The 23,527-nt window shown below is 43.6% G+C and overlaps 1 protein-coding gene across 2 annotated transcripts; it reads right to left on the bottom strand.

The window, feature by feature from the left end:
- Positions 1-2,787: 2,787 nt before the first annotated feature.
- C8B (complement C8 beta chain) lies at positions 2,788-21,985 on the bottom strand. 2 transcript variants are annotated; one of them, XM_082766423.1, is made up of 14 exons: positions 21,870-21,985; positions 21,357-21,529; positions 20,697-20,939; positions 19,185-19,338; positions 18,253-18,394; positions 16,958-17,099; positions 15,028-15,160; positions 14,222-14,419; positions 11,951-12,191; positions 10,590-10,718; positions 10,046-10,209; positions 7,684-7,837; positions 6,432-6,500; positions 2,788-5,095 (listed from the first exon to the last, which is right to left on the bottom strand). In XM_082766423.1, exons 3-14 carry the CDS (start codon positions 20,891-20,893, stop codon positions 4,944-4,946), a joined length of 1,875 nt encoding a protein of 624 aa, XP_082622549.1. In that variant the 5' UTR covers positions 20,894-20,939; positions 21,357-21,529; positions 21,870-21,985; the 3' UTR covers positions 2,788-4,943. The 2 variants fall into 2 exon arrangements, with proteins under 2 accessions (XP_082622549.1, XP_082622548.1); XM_082766422.1 differs by lacking the exon at positions 21,357-21,529 and having other exon boundaries at positions 21,870-21,983.
- Positions 21,986-23,527: the final 1,542 nt, after the last annotated feature.

A 23,527-nucleotide genomic window follows, 5' to 3' on the forward strand; every position in this document is an offset into this window, starting at 1 on the left:
AAGACATGGGCAAATGGGTGATAAAACTGTGGCCTTTTTGCCAACCCTGCCTTTCCAGGTAAAGGCTGTGCTCACCCAGAGACAAATTTGCTCCCAAGGGCTTGAATCTGATGTCTTCTATGCTGGGAAAATGCAGTGGCATGAAGCACCCATTGAACTCGGTGTGATTTAGCCCAGAGGAATGTGAAATGTGGGATCAGAGCAGCAGTTTTCAGCCACAGTTTTATCAACACTCTTTGGCACGGAGCTGGCATGTTGTGTAGAAACATGAGACAGGGCTCCTATAACCACAGCTAGCTTGGCTCATGGGCTCAATTCTTACCTGCACATGGACCAGGCAGGGCTGAGGACAAATCTTGAGAGCAAATGAGTGTCAACTGGGTTAGAGAGCAGCGTGTCTCCTCTGTGACCAGTTGAAGAAGTAATCAGAGGGGAAGATGGTGCCTGGGAGGCTGGGAAGGGAGGAGGAGGCCTGCGGGAAGGGGACCTGCAGCCTCAGCTTCGGAGACCTTTCTAGAAGGATAGATGCCATGCTGGAGAGTCGCCGACACTACAATAGGAAACCCAAGAGATTAAAGGGACGATAGCAGAGGAACACCAGCAGCCCCAAGGTTTGTTCCCAGCTCACCCAGAGCCTGGTTGTCCTCCCAGCAGCAGCTCTGGAGCAGGGAAGCTGCAGTCAGAGGGAGGGAGAAGCTGCCTGTAAGGTCTGTTAAATAAATAATAAAAAATAAATAAATAAAAAAGAAAAAAAAAAGAGAGAGAGAGATTATGAGCAATTACACATTTACAATGCCAGTCAAAGAAGCTAATATATCTCCTGCTGAAGTGGCCAGCATGAGAGCTGTGCTAGATGAGATAAGCAGCAAAAATGTACATTTCTTACTTAAACTAAAAGCTTAGAGGGTACAATAAAACACTGCAGTTCCACCCTGGCTTTAATGAATGGATTTTCCCCTCTTGCACACTGACATACATTTGATATAGTTATTTATCCTATATATTTCTTGCGGCATATTTCCCAGGAGACCTTGTTTATCTCTCTCATAAGTACATGATGGATGTATGGTGCTTTGGATAAATGGTATCACAATCAGATATTTTTATGGATATAGGCAAACTGGGTTATTAACAAAGGAAGGGCAGCGAGGAACCAGTACGCAACGGAAAATAGCAAATGATTGATGACAATACACCTGAGGTTGCAAGGTGCAGGCTCCAGATAACCAGCTAACAGGAGAGGAGATAAGGGCTGTTTCCTACCTCGGGGTCAATGTCACGCTGAGTGCCCAAACGCCTGCGTCCCCCCGAGCCTGCGATTTTACAGCAGCCGAGGATTGCCCACCAGGAGCAGCTCTGAAATTGTCGCCTCCCTTTTCGTCCAGTGCTAATGCAGAGGCACAGGAAGGAAGAAAATGTTCAGTCCTGCCCAAACCAAAAGAAACACCGGGTCCTGGAGGGTCTGGGGGAGGCTGGTGTTTGTTGTGGGGCTGTGTCATGCCCAGCATGGTGGGACTCCGAGTCCTGCACTACTGATAGATAAAACACAAATGTCCATAATGGTAATAATTGCTGTCTGCATCTCTAGTGCTGTTGATTTACGCAAGTGGGACGGTGTTCAAATGGGGTATAAAAGGATCAGCAGGTGTAATTTGCCTTGAAAGCTGGCGGGTTTTTGGGGTGCTTACTGGGTTCTTCAGCAAGCACAGCAGAACCCTGAGCTGGCAATGTGGGGACTGCTCACACCTCCACAAGGACTCGCCAGGGTGCTTCCAACAACCTCTCTCTGTCTCTACACCCATTACTTTCTCTGTAAAGAAGATTTCTGTTCTGTATGCCCCTGGGAACCTGGGTGGGGATGTCAGGAGCGCTGATATTGTCACCGAGCTCTCCGGTCCCACCACTGCAAGGGCTGGCAGGTAGGCCGCGCAGATAGGCCGCTGCAGCCAGCAACACAATACAGGGACGGGCAGCTACGTTCATCTGACAGGGAGGAATAGGAACATGGGGAGTGATTTAGAAACCCTGTGGCTACCACACAGGGTTACAAGACCCCAGCCACAGCCTAGACCACGTCCCAGCCTCATGGGTAAATGTAAAGTGTCCACTTGAGAGGAAAAGCTGGGCAGCAAATGAATCCCGGCTGGAAATGGACCCATTCCTGATGATTTTGGGGGCAGCAGGAGTTGAGTAGGTTTGATTCTGGGAAAGTTGGCACTTACAGCTGACCCAAAATACTGTTTCTGGACCTTCCAAAGCCATGCTGACCAGATCCAACACACATCCCAGCACAAACACCTTCAGGCAGGGAGGTGGAGAAAATACAGCTTTTCCACATTTACGGAGCTCTTTTTTTCCACACATCAATGGCATCAGCAGTGGCAATTGCACAGTTTGGTACCTCAGCTCTTTGCTAAGCCATGACAAGTGAAGCACCAGTTTTTTACACATAGCAGCAGTGTGGTGGTAACTGCAAATCAGTGGCGAGATACAGGTGACAAAACCACAATACAGGACTACTGCAGGTTTAAAGAAGCCCCCATTAAGATGACTTATTTGGACCAGGGTAGGAATGTAATAAGGGATGTAATAAAACCCATTGAGACAAGAGTCTTCGCCAGGGAACTGGGCATACCCAGTGCAGAACATGCACATGTCGTGTCTGCAGCCTTACCCTGCTTTCATACCTGGGTTGTTAATGCAAACTTGCACAGAAAGTGGAAGTGAGAAACACCAATAAAAGATAGCACCAAAATTTAATGTGTACCAAAATGAAACAATAAAAGCTTCAGCATAGTAATTTTTATTACCCTCCAGGTCATAATAAATGATTAGTTAGTTAAATCTAAGCACAACATCACAAGGACAAGATAAAGTTATGTCCTTTATAGGAGGCTTCTGGAGTCTATAGGCTCAATGTGCAAGCACCCCTGAAACTATACCTCAGGTAGACCATCCTGCTCATCTTGAACACCATAAAATCTTTTCTCTCCTCCTCAAAATAAATAAATAAATAAATAAAACACACAACGAAGCAACAAAGGCCAACGCCAAATATCCAAACCCAGGCACTGACATTTCAAAACATCTGGGCTTTTCTGATCAGGGGAGAGCCTTCAGGTTGCTATACTTGGCTCTGCTTCACTGCTCGTGGCAGCAGTGGAGAGATGCGCCATGACCATGTGTCAGAGTGCTTTCTCCACCTTGATGGTCAGGAAAGGTGTTCAAATGTACAAAAGCAGCTCTAGTCATCTGAGAAAGTTTCTTAATCAGATCACATCAATGCTTCTCAGCAAGAGCAAGCAACTGCACTGCAGTGCACGTTCTCAAAGGCACCCATGAACCAAAGCACATTGGTAATCAGGGTACTCTCTTGCACAGCTTTTGCAGGGACTCTTTACAAAGCATTGAGGAATACTGCATATAGCATAAGCAGTGACCTTATTGACCATGACCCTGTACGAAGCTTTTCTATCACACAAAAGATATAACGGTTACACAGTGGATAAGGGAAATGTTTTTGGTTGGCAGCTCAATTACGTAGCCCATTATGACTACAGATCGTGCTTATTTTACATATGCACATATGCAATGTGCTCTTCCTTTCTTAAAGCTGTCACAGAAACCTTATTGATAAGTGTGGAGGCGGCATGAAGGCTAAAACTAAATGCATGTTCCATTGTTCGGATGTCAGAGAGCCTGAGTCGCTCTTATAAGAAGTGCATTTAGACAACGTCAGTCTGAGAGAAGAGAAACTCGTGATACCAACCCATCATCACCAGCACTGCTAAAAGCCCTTGGAAGAGCAATTGACCTTGCTGGTGTTAGAAGACTCACAACATTTAGGAGGAACTTTGCACTGGTTGTGCTATTTTCCCTAAACAAAGATGTCTTTAGTTATTTTACAGCAAGCCCCAACAATGCAAAAGCCATGAAGCACCAATGATGTGGGAGGAGGGAAGTCCCTGGAACAATCCCTCTCAGGTGAGTCATGAAACCACATGCAGCATTCAGTACAAGATCCTCTTTTGTTTGACCCAGCTTGCGATGCATGGCTTCAGGGACAGTAACAAAGGGCAAACCATTTGTTTTGCTTTGACTTTTTTCATAGCAAGCTCTCTCCATCTCAGATGTCCTAACCTGAGAGGAGCAGCAATGCAACTACTGAAATACAGCCTTTTCCCATCCCAGAAGCATCCCTCTGTCCTTCCTCCTGCATCCCAAGGAACCAGCTCAGTGCATTTGAGCAGACTGGGGTGCACATGGGCCTCAGTGTGCCTGAAGAAACGTGCAGGAGGAAGCTCGCCTCTGCAGTAAGAGTACAACTGCTATTCAGTCGTATAACAATGCCGTGGTGTCACCAGACTGCTTCACAATTTGGTTTTCACTCCTTCAAGAAAATTTCTGGTATGACAGACAATTTAAGTTAAATACAATAAGTAGGGAAACTGGTGTAGTGAGGCACAGCAGCTTTAAATGTCACGCTAGATACTATTGTGCTCATTGAGATTTAGACTTTAATATGCTGTATTTTGCTCCACATGACACATCTGTCTTCACAGAAGCTGCATATTAGTGCACATTCTGGCGCACATAAGATCAAACAGTCTTTTCTTATCTCAAAGAAACATTCAAAAATAAAAGAGAAACTTAAAATCTACAGCTACTAAATAAGGCAGATCGAGCTCATCCTAATTAGCCCATTGTAATTGAGACCCAGAACACTATTAAGAACAGTAAGCACATTCAGTTGCATAGGACAACTGCAAAGCATGTCCAAAGGTGTGGTACTCCCAAAGCCTTCTGAAATTTTTCCAGCTTCAACGCATGTGGATGAGACCCATAAGCACAGCAAAGCCAACTTAGTGAGCCAGTCAGGTAACGTCTTCCCACTCAGTCTGCAACCTGCTCATCATTTTTGTGTGAGTTCTTAATGATTGCCTCTAGCAATTAACCGTTTCAGCATCTGGCCCTGAGCATGACGAACCCCCGTTTTGTGGTGCAGGGTTGTTGCACTGTCGTTTCCGTGTTCGTTGACCTCCTGAGCATGGAGACCAGCTGGCCCAGCAACCCCAATTTCCATTAATAGCAGTATCTGAAAACAAAAGAACAAGCCAGAAAGGAGTGTCAGGATAAAGCAGCTCTTTCCAAGGGGAGAGCTGTCAGCTTCCACGAATCATATATAAATACAAACAGCTCTGCCCCATCCATACCACCAACAACATACTTGAGTCATTAACAATGAGTGATTGTTTCCAACACATTTAATTCTCTGTTCAGCATTCCTGGTGTTTGTTCTAACTACCCTTTATGCAGCAAGGACAAGAAAAAAGCATCAATTAGCTTTATATTTTGTTGTTGGGTGTTTCCCTCACTGACCTAGTCCAAGCCTTGCTAAGAAGGGCACTAAATTGTCAGCCACATTTTGAGGTGCTAGGGATAATGTTGGCATGTTCTTCTTCAGTGAACAACAGCTTGAATATTCAGCTTTCTACCCACTGCTTTGCCTATTACACTGTCTTCTTCTGGACCCTGAGCATGTGAGTGACATAAATTCAGCATCCTAAGAATCACAGAGCCGAACACAGAAGCAACACATAAAAGAAGGAAAGGGGAGTGGGAAAGGAAGTTGTATGTTGACAAGCGGATGGATGTGAGTCTTTGGGAGGGTTGGATGTAATTATGTGTGCAGTAAACAGACTGGAACAAGGTGTAAGCGACTCCACAGTTTCAGGCTGAATGGACTGGCTTAGAAACACCTACAAAATTGACCCTCTGCTTGGTGAAATCTCAGCTTAAAATGTATTTCAGCCTGGCTTGGTTAGGACACAGTCATGCAGAATGAGAACTGGCTACAAGACTGTAAACAAAGCGCAGTGATAAATGCTGTGCATCAAATTGTGGGATGGTGCCAGAGCTCTGGGTGCCTGAGATCTGGGATTATTTAGCATCTAAATTAATGAGCTGGAAGAAGTAAACAGAATGATTAAAGTCACAGATCATCCTAAACTCGAAGGAGTTAAGAACATCAGTCAGGAGACAGCAGTAATACAAAGTGACCAAGAAGCATTAGTAAATGCTTCAAAACAACATAATAAGATTTTAAGATTAAAATGCATGGTAGCATATCTAGAGGAAAACAGTCTGCAACATACTGGCTGTATCAAAGGGGAAAACTTAGGGAACAAAACTGCTGGAGGAGCCCCAAGGCTTGCCATGGGTTGTAAATTAGGCAGGAGTTTATATGTTGATAAAACTGCAAGGTCGGTGGGGGTGCCTTGGAACTGCAGAAGAAAAGCCACTTCTGGGTGAGCACAAAGAAATTCAGAATTTTAGAAGAGAGCAGGCAAAGGATGATGGTCACTTCTGCAGGACCCCAATCTCTTGTGCATGGGGCTGGACAGCCAGCGGGAGGGCTGGGGGCCACTTACCTCTCCTGTTGGTGATCTCACAGGCAGTGCCACGGTAGCCAACGGGACACAGGCACTCGCACTCCGTCCCTGAAAGCAAGCAGAGATGGTGGGATTACAGACTTCATTTCAAGTCTTGTTTCCTTGCAGACACACAGTCCTTTTCAGTCCTCTTCTGGGAGGATGAAATTATGTCAGCATTCTTCTCCGTTGGTGAAAGTATAAAATAGCAATTAAGCAGGGAAGCTGTGAGCATGCTGCTGCCCCACTTGCCTCTCCAGCAAGCCCCCTGCTCCTTGCCAGAGATGTCTTGGCAGTGTTGGGAGGGAAGCAAGCCGTTTGCAGTGGGTGAGGAAGGGTTTGTGCAGGAGGGACACCTGCAAAACCCCGCTTGAGCTTCTCAGGGCCACGGCATGCTTCCTTCCCACAGCTGAACCTGGGATGAGAGCTCCCACCTCGGAAAGTAATGGACATTGAAAGCCTCTCCTTGAGAAGTTCCTAAATGAAACACTAACCTAACTTATATCCTGAGAAGTTATTTAAACAAGGGTAATCACGAGACAAACCCTTTAAGTGCTACAATCATCTAGCTGGTACCTGAAGCAGTCGTTTCTGCATTAGGCACATTTAGATGATAACGATCCTCATCAGGACTTCTGCGGATGCAGATTGGAATTAAGCACTTGAAAAAATTGGTCCCTTTGTTAGAAGCTCTCATCACATCATATATCTCTGTTTAGGCAGTGTGGTTTTCATTTGATTTGATTATTTTTCCCCTTCATTTTTAAATCACAGTCTGCTTACAAAGGAGGACAGCTTCTTATTAGAAATGGGGGGAGGTGATGGTGATAACTGTGCTTGGCACTTATGTGGTGCTTTTCATCTTCAGAACACTTTTACAAACACTAATTAATGCTGAGACAGTAGTCACTTCTCCAGGATGATGGAAGCAATCTTAAAAGCAAAGGAGGAGACATCAAGTTGTTGCTTTTTTTCACACATAATTGAAAGGGGATCAAATTTTTCCATGGAACTGATACAGATGATCACTCCCATTGAAAAGGTGCATTCTGTGACCCTACTGTGTTTATTAAATTGTGGCACTCTATGAATAGACCATCTTTTAAAAAAGCTATTTTTTTTTTTTTTATTACCTGGTAGAGAAATTACAGCAGTAACCAAAGAGCAGTTTACTTGCTAAGCTTCCTCCCTCCCCACAAATTCCCTGCTCATTGCTCTTAGAAGCCAGAGAAGGGGCGTGAAATCCTCCTACCTTTCATAAAGGGGGTCCCGTTGCCCTGGCATGGAGCGCAGCGACAGGAACTGGTCTCCAGCTGAAACTCATCAAGAGCCCGTCGCAGATTTTCTTTTATTGTGATTGCATTAGCGAAGTCGGTTGGAGTCACCAGCTGGTAGAGCGGCTGCACCTAGAGGGAGGGAAGGAACTGCACTCATTTTGGTGTTCAAGATGGTGCGAGCAACCATGGGAGCACAGCTGGGGAGGGAAATGAAGGGCCTGTGGCACGTGCTCCAGGTTTCCCATTAGTGTTTCTTTCAACCTAGTGAACAGCAGCAGCAGGAATCCCTGCAAGAGTCCTCCCCTTGGTTTACAGCACCAAAGGCACTGCAAATGCATAAGGAGATTCAGCACCACACAGTTAGTTGAAAAACAGGCGAAGTTTTAGTTTCATTCAACACTTACTTACCATTTTCTTGATTTTAACATTTTGAGACCAGATTTGATCAAATGTACTTTTCCTGAATGCTCTCTCACCCCAATTTGAAAAGGACCCCCCAAAACCCACCCACGGAAATCTCCTTCATTCCTCACACAGCTGCACAGCACATTGCATTTTCAGTACAACCACTTCTGCATTTCAAGGCTGATTTCTCTCTTTATGAAGCCAAGATAAGGGTTTCCACTGCCTTCAGAAGGGAGAGGATTGTGATCTTGAAACACAAGCACCACAGGTAGGCCCAGTGGTGGAAGGTAAGAGTGCAAAGCACAGTGAACACGCTGTAGAAAACAAGGAGATTTTGTCCTTCTTATTCCTTTTTCTGAGAAGGAGGAGAAGTTTAGGTGTGCCCTACAGATTGGCAGTCATCTACTAAAGCCAGGGGGATGATGCTGGTGCCTCTCCTCAGACGACACATCCCAGATTCCCAACCTTGCTGTAGGGATACCTGCTGCTGCAATTCAGTAAGCATGAATGGTTCCTGTGTTGCTGTTAGAGTCTCTAACTGCTAGAAATAGGAGGTTTTAATAAAGAATGCTCATTTCCTGCTGCTGTATGTTCCCTCTTCATCAATTATCTGTGATCCATACTTTGCTTTTTGAATTCAGATCATACTTACGAGGAAATACACTAAGAGTGACCTGCCAAGGCCCTTCTGCAGTTGATTTATGAACTGATTTGCTTCAGTTTTCCCTAACTAAGCATTCCTGGGCTGACTCTGCTGGTATGTTTGATCTTCAAACCCCACAGGGATTCTGGTATGGAAATGAGGGATCACAGATACCAAATGCAAGTTACATCCGTCTGGGGTTTTCACTGGGCAGCCTGGCCACTGATGCCAGGCCAGACAAAGGATGCCACAATTGGCCGTGGGAGAACTTTCTGGAAATGGGATCTGTGCAGATCGTTGTGGTCACCCTGTCTCCTGCTGGGAAACTTCCCAATGAATTTCTGAAACTCTGTCCACGGTGCACCAGGGGCATGGGAAAGGCAAATGCACTGCAGCAAGTGCTGGAAAGGCACTGGCAGTATTTCCAAGTTACTGATATTTTCTTTGCTTCAGATTGCTTAGAATTCACCTTTTTTATTTTTTATTTATAAACAAAATGTCAGAAATTCAATGAGAACCAAGTTCCTGTTACAAATATCAATATTTTTGCCTAAAATTAATTTCACAACGAAGACCAATAATAATAACAAAACCAATTTCCACCTCTGACAGTCCAAACTCCTGCTTTAAAAGGATGTTTTCTTCTACCTATGGTATTCAATCAATATGCACTCAGAAGGAGCTTATTTTGACATTAAAAACAATGAGGCAGAATCATTACATGCTTCTGCTCACTTTTCACTTTTACAGCACTTTGCATTTCTAAAACTCTATAGGATCAAAACCCCTTGACCCTTCAAAACCCAGGGCCTGTTTTTATTTAGCTAATCTGCACAAACATCCAAGCTTGTATGGTGAGCTTCTTGACCTCCTGAACCAGAGAGAATTGTTGCTAAATAGTCACTGCTACTCATGAACAACAAGAAATTTCAAGCAAAAGAAGTCCTTATATGCTGCCAGTGATACTTCTGTTAAGTGATATATTGGTAGAAGATAAAGTGGGAAGTCTTACCTGCTGGGTGGGCAGTAAGCAATCACATCAGTGTGGACAAGTTACAAAGGGTAAAAGCTGTTTACTTCATTTGCTTTCAGCTACACCATCCTTTTTAATGCATCACAACTTTGATTTCCTGATCACCCATTCTCAGAGCTACACAATATAGTTCTATTAGTTGCCCTAGAAATTGCCCTGTTGTTTTTTTTTTTTTTTTTAAATCTCATTTTTCCAGACACAGAGCTCTCCGAGGCACTCAGCTAAGTGAGGCTGAATGAAGCGAAGCATACAGTACCTTCAGCTGTATGATTTCGGGGTTGTACTGTACAGCATCTCCCCACTCCTGCATTAGTGTGGCAGTCGGCAGGCTTTTGTAGGCCAGTGCAGTAATGTGTTCGCTTGCTCCACCACGCACGAGGGCGATGAAATCTTCCACATACTGCTTTTTGGCGGTGCTGTCTGCAAAAAAATGCATTCAGAAAGCGGTCAGCTTCACACAGGTATTTCTTTGTGGACTGAAATGGGACACAAGCTCACAGCAAAGCACCTCTGGAAATGACCCATCCCACTGAGAAGGCACAGGAGAAAGGCCATGGGTGCTTCACACCTGCAGCCTGGTTTCCTACACTGTGTGTCCTGTGCCTGTCCTGCTCCCTTGTAGTGATACCCCCATCCTCCTGTCCTTTATACCTGCCCACTCAATTTCTTCCCTCAGGTGGCCAGCTGTAATGCTTGGAAGTTCTTCCACAGCCGGAAACTTCTCTCCACCACGATGGAAGAAAAGATTTTTCACTATGACATAAGCCAGAAATAAAATCACCAAAGTGTTTCTTGCTTACCTCCGATCTCATTTAAAAGGGCATTACAGCCTTCTACGTTTACTCCAAGACTCAAGCTGACACCTTTAATAGTTCCACCAATTTTAAAGCCATGCTGTGCGCATTTCTGGACATCGCTCAAAGTATAACCTTAAATAAACAGCAAAAGATTGTGGTGTTTTAATAAAGTAGCTCTTTTTATGTCCTTATATGCAGAAAATGTAAGTTGATATGTGATTTGTCTTTGGTAGAAAAGATGAAGCCTTCTTTGGGATAATTAAAAGATCTCATGGTCTTCCCACACATCTGATATTGGGGTTGATCCAGTGCAGCCTTTATTAATGCTTGCAGTCCATATGCAATTAAGGCAGAAACCATTGGTTTATGACATCCTGGCACAGCATCAGGTACAATCCAGTCCTCTCCACTGCCATCTTTCCCACAGATGAGGGAGCACTACTACCCTGAGCTCTACTGCAGACTCCTGATCTAGTTCTGCAGATACCGTGCGGTAGCATTTGGATGCCAACGACAATATATGTTAGTTCAACAAAAGTTTGCTTGTGACAGACCCACACCATCATCTGAGAAACTGCTGATGTTTTGAATATCTGAAATCTGAACCTGAAGTCTGTCTCTCTGGGCCATACGTGCTGCAGCACAAGCTAGCACATTCCTAGCCAGCAGAAGAGCAAACAGACCAAGTGCTGCACAAAGCAGAGTCCACTAAATGCTTTCACAAATAGACAGTGAAGGCAGTTCCTCACTCCCATGCCAATGAATAAATAAGAGAGTGCAGCTATTGATTAATGTCACACAGCTCTCTCTACCCTACACAACAATCATCATTTCTTGCAAAAAAGGAAGCCAGAGTCAAAGAGCAAGAGCAGTGTCAGGCACAAGAGTCACCCAGCAAATTATTTACTGTTTCCTACATGCTGGAAAAGCTCTCGAGGCTAAAGGTGTTTCAAAACTGCCATTTGAAAGGCAATGGAAAAAGAACTTAGGAGAAAGCTTTCAAAGCTAACAAAGGCATTAAGCTACATGACTCTCATTCATCTCAACATCGTGTCAGCCCCCTGAATGTGTAGTCTAAAACACTTGCCCCAAGGCCCTTTTTGTGAACTGGCAGCACCCACAGCTTGAGAGCTCAACGGAGCCCATGATGCTGAGCATTCTTTGAAAACCAGGTGCTTTATTCACTGCCATGAAACACTGCTACTCCCATATTTCCTACGGGCTGTCTTTGAGATGTTGTTGGCTCCTTCTTCCACAGCCTCTCTTTTCTGTCCTCAGATCTGAACCATCACTGGGTGCCTGGAGAGGGATTTTCCCACTGAAAAGCTGGGTCTGCCCTTTTTACAAGCTGCAGATGCACGTACCTGCCTTTTGGAGCTCATTACTGTTCAAGACTAAAGTATACTCGTAGATGCCACCGATGGTAGCCTCGGTGATGTAGTGTGTCCCGTAGTCTCTGTACAGCTCTCTGTACTCCCCGTAGCTGTACTCCAGTGGGAGCTGATGGAGTCTTTGCAGGAACTCGTAATGCAGCATCAGGGCTCGGGGCTTCAGCTTGTAAGTGGCAACAGTCAGCTCAGAACGGGCGTGAATGAATTTGCTGGACTACGTGGCATACAGAAACGCAAGAGAATCCAGAAGTGAGTGGTGTCGTTCTTGCCACAACGTGTCAGTATTTTCCATTACATAGTTATACTGGTCAGGATTTACCAATTTAACAATTTTCAACTGGAAATATTTTAATTTAGTAAAATCAAGCCTTTTAGTAGTAAAGTTTCTGAAAATCAGGATTCTGACTGGTACTGAAGAGAGGAGAAGGATGAAGGGGGGGACATCCAATACAGAGAGGTGACGGCTCTGCTGTTCAGCTGCAACATGGGGAAAGCCAGGTTCAAGCCTCTGCTCTGCCAGCTGCAAGGACACAAACAGCATCCCAAGAGAGTGCTCTACCTCTAACAGTGTTGACCAGCCTTTGCTTTCACAGGCTCTCTCCTGAAAAAGTTGAACAACTGAAAGCATGATGATTTATACATGAGTCAGTAATTCTCTGGCTGATCCACATTAATATTTATATTTGTATTCTGCAGAATATGCTATCACCAAGACTCCATGGAAAGAGGAAAACACAAACACTTGCACACATGCGCACTTGTATGTATTTGTGTAAATATGTGTGTGTGGGTATATATTATACCTCCCTTTCCTGGCATAAATGTCAAGAACTGAGGTCTTTTGTCATGTCCAAAGAATTTAGTGTCCAGTTTGGGCCAGCCGGAATACCCCATCAAAGGCATTTCAACACAGAACTCCGTAGCTAAATAATAAAATCAGGACTTAGTACAGGGTTTCTTTCTGGATATCTACTGCAAATGCTTCTCATATAGCTCTGATCTTGTCATGGGAAATGTCACTTTGCAGGAAGCAAATGCAAGTTTAATAGCAACAAGGAATATTCTGCCATTGCTGAGCGCACTGTATACTGGGGGGAGAGACATAGATCAGCAGTACTATTAAACCACTGACAAGAGCTAGGTTTGTTTACAGCAATAACAGATGAAAAGAAGAAATCAAATGATGTTGCACACTACTTCAGAATGAATCTCATAAAGCAGTCCTAGGAGTTATAGATTAAAGCATCTCCAGCCAGCTTAAAGTGTGCCTCAGATCACAGCTGTGACCACATCTCTGAAGATGAGGCTGGAAGTGACTGTGCCATCCGTATTTTGTGGTGTGTGTGTCCTTATCTGATGAATGATGTATTCAGCAGATAGATCACATCAACTGAAGTAAAATGGCATGTGTTAGTCTATAATTAAACCCACGGAAGGCCTGCTAGCAGTTTTCATTCCATTTTATTGTGAAGGCTGTCCTACAGTAGAATAGCTTGGCTTCGCTGTTTGCATTATCATTTACCCAAGTGACAGCTCCTGCCTTGCTGAACCCACCTAAACGAGGAATGGCCCTTCATGTGTGACATGCTATCCTGCAGCGAACACACAGGCAACAGCTGTCCACACCACAGACTGTTTTCTGGACCGTTTACTGGTGCACAAATCCTGGAACCGCAGAAAATCCTATTTGCCCCTTTTTCCACCCAACATTTCTCCATTACTCAGTGTAACCCACCCACAGTGCAGGGGAAACCCTGGACTCCTGGGTTCATTAGCTAAACCCCAGTTTCACCTGTACAGATTCCCTCTTCTGATTGCACCCACGTGGAGACCCTGCTCAGGGTCCCATTTGTACATCTCCTACCAGCAAGTTTACTGCAGGGAGGGGAGGCCATTTGTACCTGCTTCTTAGTTTCATTTTTTGCAAGTGATTTCACCCCAAACACCTGAATGTGGATATTCAGCAGTTGACTGGACAGATTGTACAAGATTGTGGCTAATTTTAAAGGTTGGCAGCCTGGTTCCTGGCAGGTCTGTGAAAAGAAAAGCTCCTGGGTGCTGCAAACACAAACCAAGGTGTTGTAGCTTTATAAACACTGGACCAATACAAACTGAAAAATCCAATCAGGGGGAAAGATTTTGTTCATCCTATTCATGGCTGCTGACCTGACGATGGGGATGAAATCAACAGAGACACAAATACAGAAAATGTGTTAGCAGAGAATTAAGTAGAGCGGTGCTTACTGTTGAAGAAAAGCTTTTCATCCTTTGAATGAACTTCTTGAACCTGTTGTCATTTTGACTGTAACCAATTTCAAACAGTTGGAGTATCTTTATACCGAAGCTGAAGCTAGACTGAGAAGCTTTTTGCCTTAGGACATTTCTTTCATAACTTGAGTAGGAGTCATATTCCGTCATTGTAAATTCATATTTGCCTTTGGTCTAAACAGAAAGCAAAAACAACACATTTTATTTCCTGCGTAGTGATCATATACCTGAAGCATGGAAAGGGAGAACAGATACAAATATACTTGTGAATTAATGCTTGCACTTTGAAGATGAAAAGCCTTGTATAATTGCAAAGCATTACTGTTATTGACACTACTACTTCAAGAATACCTGATTTATAGCAGTAGGAAAGCTACGATCTCCTCCATACTGCAAGGACCTCAGGCCTTTACTGAATATGTCAATCTTATGCAAAGATGGTGAAACATAGACAGCAATGAAAGTAGAAACCCTGAGAGGAAAAGGTTTCCTAATGAACTACAGTCAAAAAGGCCTAGGCTTTGCAGTGGAGAGGTTCAAGGGAATTTTGCCATCTATTCCAGTGCACACAGATCTTAATATAAAGGCACCGTTCCAAGTCCATCTACTGCATGGGTTATTAGCCCTAAAAGTTGGGCTACACTCAGTCTCATCCCATTTGATTGCATGAGCTCTGAAATCCTTCAAAAAATAATTTAGTAATGAAACTTGATCGGTATTTTGTGCTAAATTTATTGGAATATACTTATGTATGTTTAGCTGCAGAAGAATCTGACACGTACCTCTGGCACATAGCTTTCTACATTGTATGGTTTTCTGAATCTTGTGTCCACAATATAATGGGGAGAACATCCCCCAGCATAGTACTTGTGATCAAGAACTAATCCTTCCAAGTTTTTAGTGAAGATATTTAACCTGTATATGAAGCATAACAGCAAAATATTAAATTTATCATTGATTTAGGGATACACATAGAATGGGTTGGGTTAGAAAGGCAAAAGGGTTTCATGCTTAGCTGACAGCTCTTTGTTGCATACTTCTTTATTCTGAAAGCCCAGCAGAAAGCTCTGTCTCTTCCACTGTTTAATCAGCCCAAACCCTCCAAAAAAACTCAATGCCTGACAAGCAAACAAAAGACAGAGACAAATTTTGACACTTTGCTGAATATGATATCAATTACAGAAAGGCAGTTTTATCTACCCAAGTAGGAACAACACTGGAGAATTATGCTCATGTCATCAGCCCAGACTAATTTTTAATTGACATTTAATTTGTTCTAGTTTATCAGTCATGATCTTTGCTGTGTTGGTCAACCACAAGTCAGTGGACAAGAAGTAAAAATTGTCAGGGAATAAGATCTAGGCAGCCAAACAATCCTTCACCAGCTCCTTGAAGTCACTGGGAAACTTTACTTTGACTACTAGGGATGAAGGACAGCGACCTGTGCCCAGGAAGGATGCAGCGCTGCAACCTTTTTTCATGGAGTAATTTAGCCAGGCTCACTGCTTTTCCCACTGCTGCTGGTGGGTTAGTTGCAGTAAAAACCTTTCTGTTACTCGCTGTCAGGACAGCCTAACAGCACCCCTGTGGCACACAGGATGTGTTACTCATCTCCAAAATTCATCATCAAATAGTAATGAGTCATTAGAGCACACCCCCTTCACAAAAAAAAAAAAAAAAAAAAAAGAAAAAATTTACTATAGGCCATGTTGTGTTCTCATTACTGTTCCCAGCCTCTGCTAGACCTGCCTCTCCTTGTTTTGGGGAGAGAGACTTGCATGATAATGACACTGAAGCTGTAAAATATTAACTCTAATTTTAGAACAAACTGAGAAGGAGGGAAGTCCACTAAAAGCAAATTACTGAGCAATTGTAGCTTCAAAGAGATGAGAAGCATGTTCCCATAATTGTCCAACATTATTTTAAATTTTGATTAAACTCAGAAGTACAAAGCACTAGCAATGACATGAACAGCAGCCATATCTCATGAGAGTAAGTAGGAAATTATCATTTTCCTACAATGTTTTTTTCTTTTCTTTTTTTTTTTTTTTTTAAGTAAAAAGCTTTTTTTTTTTCCTCCAGAATTTAAAAAAAAAAAAGGACTCTTTTCACACAGTGTGATCTTACAGGAAGTTGCCACAGTCTTAGCTAGTAAAAGCTGTTTCAGTTCAGATGTGGATTTGAATCCTCAGAAAGCTGGGGCTTGCTAACATGCAAGCAATAAACCACTACACTGTGCAAAAATACAACTCCATAGACAGGTTCAGATTCTAGGCAACCCAAGATGCTGGTTTAAGACACTTGTGAAAAAAAAAAAAAAAAAGATTGCATCTCTCTCACTGATTGATTTAATTGCAAGTACCTGTAGACACAAGGGAAGTGTTTGGTGTCTACACTTCTCTTTTCACTCCCCAGGGTTTGACAATACAAAGGGCACACTCTAGCTCGTGCAATGTCCACTTGCAGGCTGAGCTGATGCTCTCTGCAGGGTGCACATGTACTGGATACATCTGGGACTTTACTCACCATGTCTCTCCCAGAAAGACTCACAGAGTCAATAAGGATTTTCCCACTGGGCTTTGGATCAAGACCCCAAATGCTGTCCGACTGTAACTCCTGGATACAGCGATGGCTACAGCTCTTCTTGGGTCTGTGTTTGTGGCTGAAGCCCTTACCCTTGTACAAAACGTCTCATGAAGATCACGGACTTACCCTTTTGCCAGATTCTCTATTCCCCAGTATTGCTCCATCTTCCGGTCACATTTCTGAAACACTTTTTTGCAGTTTTTTTCATCTGACTGGTCCCCGCAGTCATCATCCCCATTACAAAGCAGCCTCCGCATAATGCATCTCCCTAGGTTGCAATATGTACATTACTCAGAAAACAATCTATTGTCATGCTTAGTGGTAATATTGCAAAATCACAGTCCCCCAGCTCAGAGTCTGGAAGAGAAATAAAAGGATCTTGTAATATATGGTTCAAAACTACCTGTAAATTATTTCATGGAATCACAGAATCGTTTAGGTTGGAAAAGATCTTTAAGATTATTGAGAACAACTGTTAACCTAGCACTGTCAAGTCTACCACCAAACCATATTCCCGTTCACCACATCTTTTAAATACCTCTGGGGATGGTGGCTCAGCCACTTCCATGAGCCTTTGATTTTTAATCACCAAATTCCATTTACTCAGTTTTGCTCAAAACTTTTCAAAATCTTAAAATCTTTTTCAATCTAAGGTAAAAAAAAATAAACAACAACAACAAAAACATAAAGTATAAAACAGGACAGAATATTTTATGAAAAAAAAACAACTTACATTGGAGATTTTTCTGCAGACAGTACATGATATTATTTTTTCTCTTCCCATGTCCCTCATTACTGAATTCTTGTTTCCCAGTCTCATCAAAACTCACATATTGGGTACAAGACTGGATCAGCAGTGTCTCTTCTTTACCTCTGAGCAGAAAAATGGAGCCCAGCAGCTTTGCCCCATCTCCTGCCCCTCTGCTGCATTGCCCTGCTCCCTGCACACTTTCTCCCTACTGCCAGGGAGCAGGCACAAAGCAGAGGCCACCAAATTCTAGAGATGGCTAATGCCTACCTTGCTTTCCCACACTGTTTGGAGAGTCCTTGACTAATCAGTCATTCACATGGATGGAGAGAAATGCCACATGGAGCACCATAATAACTTATGCTCTTGGGTATGTGATGCTTTGTACATGTTCTGCTGTTGCCATCACAACCACGTGTGCTACAGATTTTACTGATACAACTAGCTTTTAACTTGTATTTGGATTTTTTTGAGATTCTAAGGACATGCTTTAGACTAACATGTTGACTTACAGAGTCACTCAAAATCACTGATGCAAATACACCACAAGCGTGGATGGGCCAGGGTCAATGTCTGACATCTCGTTAGCCTGGCAAACTCATGTAGAAGAGGAAAGTTGTGTGTGGTGATGTCAGAGATGTCACCTGCACAGCATCATGCAGTGAATCCTTACCTGTAACTGCACACACAAAACCTTCACATCTGACTTTATTTCTGCAAGGATTATTCGTAACACAGTCTTCAGTTTCTTTGTCAGAGTAATCACACGGCTCTCCATTGAACTGAGAAGGTTGTTCCAGGCGGGCAAACCTGTACTGTGATGAAATAACAGAATATTGACTGGAGCGTACAGAAATTGTGAATTTTATGGTTCCCTAGTTTAAAAACAAACTTTGTGCTGGGGAGATCTAAGAGCAGAATGATTAAAAAAAAAAAAGTGTAGGCAAAGAAGCGTGACACTGCTAACACACCTCATTTCAAATGTTTCTGATCTGGGACAGTTTAAATTTTACTAAGTAAGGCTTGAGAACTGGAAGGGATAATGGAAAGTTTGCTTTTATATGACAGTTTGTTTAAATGTGCCTGACAGAGGAGTACGGGCATTTGCAAGCGTAAGGAAGGATTCAGTTACATCTCCTCTCTTTCAATTAACGCTGGTAACGACATCCCTTGTTATTTTCTGTCAGTGTATTTACTTGGCCCTCTGTATCATTAGGGATTTTTTCCGCCCACAACACTGCTGTGAAGCAGTCAATTACTCCGTCCAATATGTTAGCCCTCTTCTTTTTTTTTTTTTTTTCCCCAGCTTTTAAGATTAACTATTTGATACAAAGCTTCACTCTTCACGACTCACACTACTGGTTATTCCTGGTTGAGCCTTCTCCAGTTTGTTAGCAGAGCTCCCTCTAGCAATGAGGATTTTGCTGTTCATACTACTGGGGTCAATACCTCCGTTTGATGGGGCTCCTCTGGTAGGGAATGTTTGTTGGCAGACAACAAAAAGCATCTTAATCCTGAGAGGCACCGACTGTCCCCAGGTCCTACAGGGGACCATCAGTGGGACGGTGCCTTCTCAGGCTTCATGCCCTGGCCACAAGCACTCACCCGTTTCTTCTGGCAGGGATCGCACTTACTCCATGAAGACCACGTGGAGAGGATGCAGTCGCGTGGCTGTGGCACGTCTCCCGTGGACCGAGGTCGCCTGCTGTTGGCCACGCTGCCGTTGGTGCCACCCAGCCCCATGGACTCCTTCCCACCACTGCATTCAACAACACGAGAGCTTCAGCGTGTGAAAACAATGAGATCAGAACAACCTGGCCTATGTCAGTGCAAAACTACATGCCGAAGAGGATTATCACCTGTTAAACCACACCACATGGGAACCACAACCCTCATCCCAGCAGCCTGGGCATCATCTCAAGCTGCTTGAGCCCTACAAAATAACCCAGCAAAGTGGCCAGCAGGAAAATCTGCACCACCTGCTCCTGCCCTTGTCCCTCTGCTCCCTGCTCTTGCTGTACCCAGTCCCTGGCTGCTGTACGTGATGAATAGCTCCAGGGCCAGGCACCCTACAACAAACACCAGCTGCAATGTAAAAGACGGCTTGCACACACTTCTTATTTTTCAAAACCAGGCTTAAGTGCCTCCCTTTGCCAAGCAGGTGATTTTTTTCTCAAACTGTGCAAAAGTATTATCTATTCTCAGTTCTCAGTAGAGTCATTAACCCATTAATCCCATTCATCCCAGTGATGAATTTGAACCCCAAGTGTGAGCCTCCACTCTTCTGCCCCACTATGTACAACTGTCTCCAAGGTTTCCATGATGCTGCAGCCAAAATGTTGCCTTCTCTTTCAGCAGATTCACTATTTCTGATTAAATCCTCGTTCCAGACAAATGCTTCCTTGTAGCACCTAATCTAAGTGGGAAAGCTCAAGTAAAATATTGACAGTGAGTTTCTTTTCATACCACTTTGACAACCAAACTCTCTCTGCTGTGTTCCCAGCTCCTTCGCCAATACAAGGATAACACCCGCTGAAGCTGTATGATTTACTGCCTGACAAGGGGCTCTCATTACTGCATATTAAAAAATCACACGGAATAAAGGAATTACAAAAACTCATCAGCTCACTGAAGCATGAATTCAGAGCTCAAAGTTCAGAGAACAGTGGAAAAATGCAGTTAGAGCATAAGTATTACAGACACTGATCGACTGCAGCCCCTTGAAAGAGCAAAATCTATTAAGCTGATAGAGAAAGAAACAAGTATCAGGCAGATTTTTGCCATTTATGTACTTAAAGAAAATGAAACCTCTTCCTTCCAGCACACTTCTGGGCAGCTGGCACGTCAGGAGGTTGCATGTTGCAAACACAACTCTCCATTACAATGCGACCGGGGCAATTTGTCGTACCAGATTTATCAGACGGGATTACTTTTCCCAAGTCAGACACAACGCACCACGTTAACTTCCAAACAATGTCTTTTACTATTCATTAGAAACACAGAAATAGCTCAAGACAGCAATTACGCCCCATAGAGCGTAAAAGCAGACAGTCGGTGCTGATTTTCCCAGTTTTATCATATCACCCCAAGGATATCCCTTTAGAAGAGTTCACTTACCCAAAGCAATGAACATTTAGGAAGCCGAGTGTGGCAAAAAGCAGCAGCAGTTTGATGGGGTACAGAGCAAACACTGTCTGTGCTGTACTCATCATGCCAATGTACTGTCGGCGATTCGAAACCACCACCGTTCCTATCCCAGTCTGATGGAGGATTTGAGAACAGTTTGAGCAGAAAAGGACGAACTGCTGGCTCATTGGATTTCCACACGGTAAACAGCAGATGACCCGCCACCTGGCAAATCTGCAAGGTAAACTTTGTAATTGTTAGCACACAGCTTTCTGCAGGCAAGTGGGAAGAAAGCAGAGATCCGTCCCGAAGCAATTTACACTTTCATTTGCAATGCTCCTATCAAGAGGCAGAAATAAATGAATATTTCAACAAATGAATTACTCAAGTCTTGGCAAAAGGGAAGCAGTAAGTGAACCAAAGCCAGCTCTCTAGGAGTAGACTGCAAAATCATTCATCTATTTCTGCTTTTAATGCCTGTTTGTCTCCCGGAGGAAGGCCGGGCAGTTCCTCTGCCTGCACAGGGATCCCGGGTGCTGCCTCTCGCCAGGGCTTGGGCCTTTCCCCAAAATACCCAAAGCCCTGAGGCCACAAGCAGAAGACCAGACGGAGTATTGACCTATGTGGGCATAAACAGGGCAGGGAACTCACCAAGGGCTGCCTCCCAGCAGCTCAATCAAGCTTTCAGAGGCAGATTGGGATCCTCAAAACCTCACTGAGTATTTCTTCAGTTGCCTGCTGAGGCAGCATTCGCAGGCCCGCTGCTTCTCAATTCGGGTATGGCTCTCTTTGACTCCTGAGACACAACAGCCTTCCTCTTCAACCTACCACAAGCGTTTTGGAGGGTTAAAGTTCTCCCAATCTGCATTTCCCTGTACAAAGTGATGTATATCATTGTTTTCCCAGCCTTCCTCTGGCTGAACACCAGAGGGGTTCTCTGAGGAGACGCGGCCCTGCCCTGTGGCCTTAGCACCACAGTCTCTTGCCCTGGGCCAAGGATCTGATTGCTCCAATGCCACAAGGAATAAATCCATTTAAAATTGCTCATTACGGGAATGATGGATGCTGCACATAAAATTAATCATATTCACTGACACCATCCCAAACCGACCTCAGTGTAATGACCTGGACAAGTGTGTCACCTTTTAAATGTGTTGTACTCACCTCACAGATGGTACCATCTCTGAAAATGAAGTAACTGGCTGCTGCATTTTTAGTTTGGCAACTTGATGATAACCATTTAACAAAAAGAAGCACATTAACTCAGTCCTTGTAGGAATTTGACCAGAACAGGAAGATTTTTTATTGTTCTGGCAGCCGGTTTCTCAGAGCGTTACTGAATGCAGTCAGTGACCAGCTGCCCTTTCATCTCTGGACATGGAGGACAAACTATTAGGAAAGATGGCTGAGACTGGCTTTTTGTTTGCCTTTTTTTGCCTTATTTTTTGTGTGTGTCAAATGACTTTGACCCCAGACTAAAATGAAGGTGTGTCTATCTGATACAGCTTGCTCAACCTTTGACATGATTGATTTAACTGTTAATTATTTATGCACAAGAGCAAAAAAAATAAACACACACAAAACCAACACAAAAACAACCACTTACAGGAAAGACCTCTCCATCTGCAGGACCCTTGCTGGCTGAGAAATGCAGTACAAATCCAATATTGCAATAGCAGCAAGAGAGAAGCTAAGATTGTAAGCGCAGAGCACACCCTAGGTTTTACTGCAAACCACGATAGTGCCACAGTGTGTGAAGACCTCCAAGCAGCTTGCTGCCATGCTGCTCATCTCTGTTTTACTCCTTCTTTCCACACACATCTTAGTGGTGATCATGCCTGCTCCTTAATTAGCAGAAAGATGTTAGGTTAAAATCACAGCAGGGACCAAGGAGGCAGAGTTTCCTATATGTTAACATACTGTTCAAAGAGAATTGGAAAGCATAATCACGTTTTCCACATCATTTATACCGTGGTTTAACAAGAGGGAGGTCTAACATGCAAAATTCACAATGACAACCACCGCTTGCTTTCCACCTCCTTGCAGCTTGAGGCATAATGGGTCTGTGGATCAGTGGGAATGTCACCCTGTAGCACCGCCTGTGTCCTCTTTCCACAGTTTTGTGCCTTCTTCATTGCTGAGTGTAATAGCCCTGGCTGTCTGCTGAGCTGTTTTTTAAATCCCAAAGCACTTAACCCTAACAGTGCTCTAAGACACTGAAAGTGGGTTTTATCACACTTGAAAATGAAGGCTCGCTAAGTGTCCATCATGAGCTTTCAAGTGCAATGCATCCTTTGTAGGGTTCCTAACACCAACAAAAGTTTGTAACCTCTTGCCCCTGTAAATAAAACCCATACAGTTTCACCAAAGGTGATTTTTTTTTAATGGCTGCTTTCTGCCCAAATTAAAACTAACACATACTAGTGATGAAAGGCCCTCTGTGGAAAAGGTTAGATGGGAGCAAGAAGTTTTTATACTGGTCAAAAACAATTTAACTTTCTCCTTTTCTGAAAAAAATTCTTTCCATTCCCTCCTTCATAACTCATACTTCCTTCTGCAGAAGAACATAATTGTCTTATTCAAGGGTAAGAGGGGGATCTCCCACAGATTTTAGTGGTGAAGAGTGTAAGGTGGCAAATACATGGTAAAGGTTACAAATAACAAACCCCAAGGAACATTTTCAGATGTTTACTTACAACTGACTCAGCATTTCTATTTTGCATCATCTTTTCTGTTACTAATACAGTTGTTTTCTGGTAGTGAAGCTGCTATCTGTAAAGCCCTGGATATAAAAAATTCACCTTGTCAAGCTTATTCTCTGT

The sequence above is a fragment of the Aythya marila genome (genome assembly GCF_965140915.1).
Source record: "Aythya marila genome assembly, chromosome: 8".
NCBI classification, from domain to species: domain Eukaryota; kingdom Metazoa; phylum Chordata; class Aves; order Anseriformes; family Anatidae; genus Aythya; species Aythya marila.